The sequence below is a fragment of the Bison bison genome, unplaced genomic scaffold (assembly GCF_000754665.1).
Source record: "Bison bison bison isolate TAMUID 2011002044 unplaced genomic scaffold, Bison_UMD1.0 scf7180017864281, whole genome shotgun sequence".
Classification (NCBI taxonomy): domain Eukaryota; kingdom Metazoa; phylum Chordata; class Mammalia; order Artiodactyla; family Bovidae; genus Bison; species Bison bison.
In genome coordinates, this window is record NW_011494853.1 from 158,177 (window position 1) to 164,765 (window position 6,589).

A 6,589-nucleotide genomic window follows, 5' to 3' on the forward strand; every position below is an offset into this window, starting at 1 on the left:
AATTTCCCAGGATTACAAGGTACCAAACATTGGCTGGCACTGGAGTGACCTCACAGCTGGAACTGGGCCCTGGGTCGTCATCTTGGTTACTGGTCCATCTGCAGCTAATATACCTAATCCAGAAGTGCAGTCCATTGGAAGGGACACTGAAATGGACCTCCTGTGCCACCAGGGTTCCAGAAGCTCGAAGTCTGTTTACCTTGTAGTGGGATATCCTTGGCGGCTTGCTTCTCCCACTTGCAGTCAAAGCTGGCAGAGCTTTTCTAACTCCTAAAATGTTCCCTCTACCAGTATTTCTAAACATGTTGCACTTTCCTTCACAGGCATTTGGGGTTTTTTTGGTGCCCTCCTATCTCCTGGAAAGGGAATGGAAGCAGAAGTGGGACATGCAGGGCTCTGCCATCTTCGACCCTGGGTACAGGCTCCTGCCACACCTGTCCTTGCTTCTGGCTCAGGGATGTGTCTTCTTGCCCAGCCTATCTCCATGGGGAGAGGGGCTTAAACCTCTGATGCTTCCGCCCTTCCATTTAGGCCATGTGCCCAGAAACCTGGCCTGATCTTTGTGTGACAGGGAGCCTGGGCCACTGAAGAGGAACGTGGCTCCCCTGGCCACATGAGGACGGAATCAATAAGCAGGGGGCTTTTTTAGCCTTTAGGAAAGAAAATGAAATTATTTCATCTTTGGACTTTTAGATACTATTGGAATGGTATTTTTTCTTTTCTAAGCAGGGAAAATGATGTTATAAAAGCATTTTTCTGTTACTTGTTTGCATCCCTCCCCCATACTCTGTTTTAAAAATGCGAAAAATATATATACATTTTTTGTACAAAAACTTAAAAGATTAAAAAAAAAATGTCGGCCTAGTCATTTGTGTGGAAGAAGCCAGTAGATACACTGGAATGATGAATTAAGAGACAACCGAGACCAATTTTCATCCTTTTACTGAGGAGGAAAAAAAATATTTAATATTTTTGTTGTATAAGGAATAGCGCCCAAGGCAGGTCCTTCTACTCCTGACCTCAGCCCCACGCGCTCCTGCTTTATAAAGCTATAGGACAGAGCAGAGTTGGAATGGAAAGAAAAGTAGAAGACAACAAATTGGAAGGGAGCAGGGGGGTGCAAAAAGAATGACAACAGCCACATATGTACCCAATACTTTTAGTTCCTGCAGCAAATCAGAATGATGGCAACCCAGTCCCTACACTGGCCAGTGAGGATGCAGGAGAAAATACCCAACACTAAGGGAGTGACAACAGAAGTCTGGGCCACAGCTACAGTCGGGAGGAGCCGGAGGGAAGAGGGAGGACCAGGTTTTCCTACTTGTGTCACACAAGCCCCGCCACCACTGCTGAGGCACACCTACAGTCCACCCATTTTCTTGTCTCACCACACTGTACATTCCTCCTCCTCCTCCTGGAGAATTCAGACCCTGGCTAGACACTCCACTCCGGGATAAGGCTGAGCAGTCCTAGTTCTCTAGACTGCCTCTTTCACAAAGATTGGATTAGGGTAGGTGAGAATTGTGAAAATTTAAAAAATAAAACCCAGAGAAACGTCAAAGCTGCCACCATGTAGCACCAGCGACCAGTTCTTGCACGGTTCATCCCTGTCTCGGTGATCCCCTCCTGCAGAAGACAGCACAGCTCTGTCTTCTTCATGGAGTCTCTGCTGGCACCAGGTTATAACCTGGACGGTGGGGAGTGTCTGCCTTAGGCTGGTTTGTGCAAGAGGGCCACCTTAGGTCTCCTTGAGGACATTTATCTTAGCACAGATCTTGAGGGCAGGACCCAGCTTGATGTTCATGGCACTCATGAGATGTTCCTCTTTAAGTAATAAGAGGGCCTGTCCATCGATCTCCTGGGAACGAAACTCTTCTGCAATCTCTTGGCAGCCTAGGAGGAAACGGTGGGGTATGTATGAGAAGCTACATGGTAGCACCAAAAGTACTTGTCCTAAATCCAGTGGTACAGTGGCCCAAGATGTCAAGATATGGAAGCAAAATGAAACCAGAGCAACTAGTTATTTTTTTAAAAAAAGAACCAAGATAAAAGAACTAAGGTGTTCCACCAACTAAGCTGTTCAATTCAGATAACTTGAGGAAGGGAAGGGAGAGAGCAAAATACAGTGTTTTCTTTGACACTGCCAAGAAAATCAGCGTTCATGCCATCTCTAAGGGCCCAAAATTCAGACAAAATAGCGAGAAGGGTAGGATGGTTTTCCTTTCTGGAGAAAACTATCCCTTGTCAAGTGCGTGCGTGTATACATGCTCAGTCCCATCTGACCCCATGGACCATAGCCCACCAGGCTCCTCTGTCCACGGGATTCTCCAGGCAAGAATAGTGGAGTAAGTTGCCATTTCCTTCTCTGGGGGACCTTCATCATACCATACTTAGGCCTCTACATTTCCATCTACAAAGCCCTGTGGGATGGCCTCAAAAAAACCATAGGAAAACAGCAATACAGATGACCCAGGTTCTGGTGGACAGGCCCTTGATACCTTGTAGAGAAGCAATGAACTCATAGACTTCCTCTACGCTCCAGCGGCTAGGATTACTGGATAGGAACACAGGGTTGATGCCATGTAATTCTGGGGTGGGTGGAGCTGTGTTGGGATTCCCCAGATCACGTTCTCCATGCCCTGCTCTCACGGATAAAGGCCCAGGAGATGTTGGAGAGAGTGCTTCATCGTAACTGGAATTATCTGAACCCCGGCTAGAGTCCTCTTGACCCTACAGGAAAAACAGTGAGATCATAAGTAAGTGTCATGAGGTCTCCCTCTCTCCCCCCATCCTAGGTTTGAGGCACAGAGGAAAAACTAATCCCAGCACAAGTAAAGTACTCTGTACTTCATATGCAAATGCCCAAGTCACTAGTCTGCTCTCAAGTGCCTTTCAAGTGTGAACTGTGTCCCTCTCTTGGTTCCCTTCTTCTGCCAACAACTCCCCTAGATTTTCCCTCCTCTAACAAGAGGTAAGGATTAACAGAAACAACAGGTAAATCAGATGAGAAGAGACAAAAAGATAAGGATTTCGGAATCTGGAGCGATGTGATCCATGTGAAACCATAGTTCTGGTCTCACACTTTTTTTTTCCCAGGGGAAAGGAGCTGCTCTGCGGGGGAGAGAAGGAAACAGGCCCGGTTTGCAGCATCGCGCCCCACAGTGATGGCTCACTCGGTGGCGCTTGCCCTGGATCTTGGCACGGGCGATGTCCGAGGAGCTGCGGCGGGGTCCGCGCCTGCGAACACGGGCATAGTTGGCTTCCTGAAATTCTTTCATTTTTTTCCTCTTCAGCCGGAATTGGTGGCTGCAGCTCACATTATACCTGTGGGTCAGGGAACATACACGAGGTCAGGGGTGCTGCTATGCAAGACCACCTTGCTCCTCTGCTCTACATGTGAACTAGGATTTTAGGGGCCAATTTGGGGAAGAGAATGAAGGTGAAGGAGACATTAGCTCTGAGTCTCGAGCGGATCCTGGGGAAGGGGTGTCCGAGGGAGGAGGGCGAGACGGGAGCCTACTGTACCTCTTAGCGCAAGTCATGGAGCAGAATCTCTTGGAGCCGCGGAATTGCTCGGCGGGGGCGTACTTCCCACAGTACTCGCACTTCAGGAGGTTTGCCTTCTTATCTAGCTCTGAAAACAAGGCAGCGCTGCAGGGCTGCATGGGTTCCTGCTGCCGCTCAGGCCACCCTCAGGCCCAGCACTGGACTCTAATTACTCTCAGCGTTCCCCTCAAAGACCTACTCAGCCTAACTGAGAATCCCGAAAACAAAGTTCAAAATCCAAAACCATAAAGACCTGTCCCTCAAGACATCACAGTCTTCCTAACCTTAAGCCAGATGATCTCCATTTTAAATGACTAATTTCTTCATAATTCGTAGTCTCAGATTTGACTGCACTTTTCCACAGGAGAGAGGAACTAATTACTAATGCCTGGAAAGATATGAGATTTCTCCCTCCCCACCCCACCTCCCCACACACACAGACACAGAAGTTTTCAAAAGCAGGAGAGGGGAAATGTAAACAAGACTCCTTAACATATATCACAGAATCTAAAATAAGGAGAACTGGAAATTAAGAAACAGCCTATTTCATATTATCCTTTGAAAAATATATCCTTATAGTAAATAATCCAACAGATCAGCTTGATAAAATTCCCCTTAACCCTATGGGAACAACTGTGTGATTCTAGGTATACTGATGTAGATGGACTTCACATAATTCCCACTTGAAAGAGCTAATTGCTATTTTACGCTAAGTCCTCAAACACATCTCCATCAGCCTCGTTCCTAGATGGGTCTCTAAATGAATACTCACCAGCAGATGGGCTGTCCCCACCCAAGGGACCACCCGACTGACTCTCATTCAGTCCTGTGGTGAGGCCAGTCTGCAGGGGCTTCTCAGACTCTTTCAATAACTGAGAACAGCCCACCTGTTCCAGAAAAAGGTGAGTTATATTAGCCTAACTCCTTTCTATAGCTTTCCCCACCACTTCTCACCACCATGTCTTTGCCTCGATCTCAGAGTTAATGGCCAAGTCACGCAGACAGAACCATTTTCAATATAGCAATCTAGAGTCTCTAACTGGCTTTTTTCAGATTAGCTGCTGGAGAAGGGGCTCCTACCCCAGCTCCCTATCTTGTCCTTTTCCTTCCTAAACTGCAGGGAACACACTTGGAAGCAAGAGACCTGTGTTCTAAGTCCTGCTTCTGCAACTCATGGTATCCAGAAAAGTCTCTCAACTTCTCCACCACAATTTTCTTCACTATGAAACAACCTAATTAGAGACTTCCCTGGTGGTCTAGTGGTTGAGACTCCAAGCTCCCAATGCAGGGGGCCCAGGTTAGTACCTGGTCAGGGAACTAGGATCCCAAATGCTGTACAATGCCCGAATGCTATACAAAGGGGCCCAAAAACAAACAAATAAAAAACAACCATGACAGCCTTAAAGGTCACTTTTTTCCTTTGCTTCTCCTCTCCCCACTATTTTCAGTTCCTGGTCTACATAGTCTTTCTTCTTCTTTTCCCTTCCTTCTTCATAGCTAATCCTACAAACAACAGAACTGAACCGTTCTCTAATAATTAAATAGTTCTGAGCCTTCTGAGTCTCTGGAGTTTGAAAAGACAGCCCAACAGACCAAGTCCCCATGTGAAAGCCCCACCTTCTGGCCCTGCCCTCACCGGGAAAGGCTCTGCTCCTTCCTGGATAACGAAGCCTTCAATGATGTGAGTGAGGATCTGGGGCTTCACAATGGCCTGGGGGGGCTTGGAGTCACCCATCTGTCTGGACACCATGGCCAGCGAAGGAGGGGGCGCTGATGGGGCAGGAGCCAAAGCTACAATGTCACTGCTCAGGGTGTTAGTGTTCGCGCTGGTCACTGGCTCAGCTTTCTCTAGAAAATAAACACGAGATTAAGGAACAGGGAGGGGATGACCTAAATGATCCAATGATGAGCCAAGCCAGCCTGATCGTCCACAGTAGCACATCTTCCTCTTTGATCAATCATCCTGGCTTCCCTGTGTCCAGCTCTCCACCAAGTTCAGGCCCACATTCTAATGAATCAGACTAAACTCTTAACTCACTCAGAGCTTTCCTCTCATTTCTGTGCACTCGGCAGTCCTGCAGAAGTCCATTCCTCACCTCCAAGACCACCCTTCTCCTCCATGGCCTTTGGGCTCTCTACCACTGGCGATGTCTTCGCGGGAATCATTGAACTCAGTGTGGAGACATCATCTCGCTCCTCCTCAGACTCAGCCTTGCGCTTTACAGCCAGTGTCTGGGGTTTGCCCTATAAAGTGAAGAACAGGAAGGAAAACAAGATTTATGAGCAAAGGATAATGATGAAACGCAATTACTCCCATACTGTCCAAGAAAATTTTCTTAGTTCTAGATTCCCCAGTGTGTATGTGTCCCATGGTACAGTAAAATTTCTGGTCATTCCCAACAAGTGTAATTTCTACATCAAGACAAAAGAACATACAACATTATTTAGTCCTGACCTAGACCTGGAGACCCGGGTTCATCACAGCCCAACTGAGAATTGCTGTTTCTTTAAAGATTGATTTTGGTGGTTAAAGCTGTATCTTAATATAACTTAGTATAGATCCAAAAATACAGAATTTCATGTAGGAGTACGACATTCAGGTATTATATACGTTGATGTCTCTTATGAAAGACTGAATACATGCCAGGATCTTAACCTTCCATTAAAACTCTCTCTTACAAAAGAAGCACTAATATCCTAACCTCCTCAACCCTTTATTCCCTTCCGAAATTAAGCTCAGGTCCCCTTGAGGATGACGTGTGCTCACAATCACGGGGCAACACTCACCGGCAGGTGCACAGACTGCATGTAGAAGGCGGCAGGGACCTGCGCGACCACCGGTGAGGAGGTGGTCGCCCCTCCCTTCACCACATGCGCCGTCCCCTGCACAGGGGCCAGGGTCATCCCTGAGGCCAACGTGGGTGGGCACTCCTGCAGCGCACCGGGGGCCTGGGATGAAGGCGGCGAGGAGGCCAAGTGGGCCTGGCCTGGCGGCACTGTGCCTGGCATCCCCCGGGAAGTGGGGACTGCAGCTGCCAGCTGG

The 6,589-nt window shown here is 47.8% G+C and overlaps 1 protein-coding gene across 1 annotated transcript in view; it reads right to left on the reverse strand.

Annotated features, from left to right (window-relative positions):
• Positions 1-717: 717 nt before the first annotated feature.
• PHC1 (polyhomeotic homolog 1 (Drosophila)) overlaps positions 718-6,589 on the reverse strand; it is a 19,778-nt gene continuing 13,906 nt past the window's right edge. Inside the window, exons 9-16 of the mRNA XM_010849377.1 lie at positions 6,334-6,585; positions 5,643-5,790; positions 5,183-5,394; positions 4,319-4,433; positions 3,526-3,634; positions 3,174-3,324; positions 2,499-2,730; positions 718-1,893 (exon numbers count right to left, since the gene is read on the reverse strand). Of these exons, the coding sequence (XP_010847679.1) occupies positions 1,739-1,893; positions 2,499-2,730; positions 3,174-3,324; positions 3,526-3,634; positions 4,319-4,433; positions 5,183-5,394; positions 5,643-5,790; positions 6,334-6,585 (1,374 nt within the window). The 3' untranslated portion in view covers positions 718-1,738. The remainder of the gene's footprint in view (positions 1,894-2,498; positions 2,731-3,173; positions 3,325-3,525; positions 3,635-4,318; positions 4,434-5,182; positions 5,395-5,642; positions 5,791-6,333; positions 6,586-6,589) is intronic.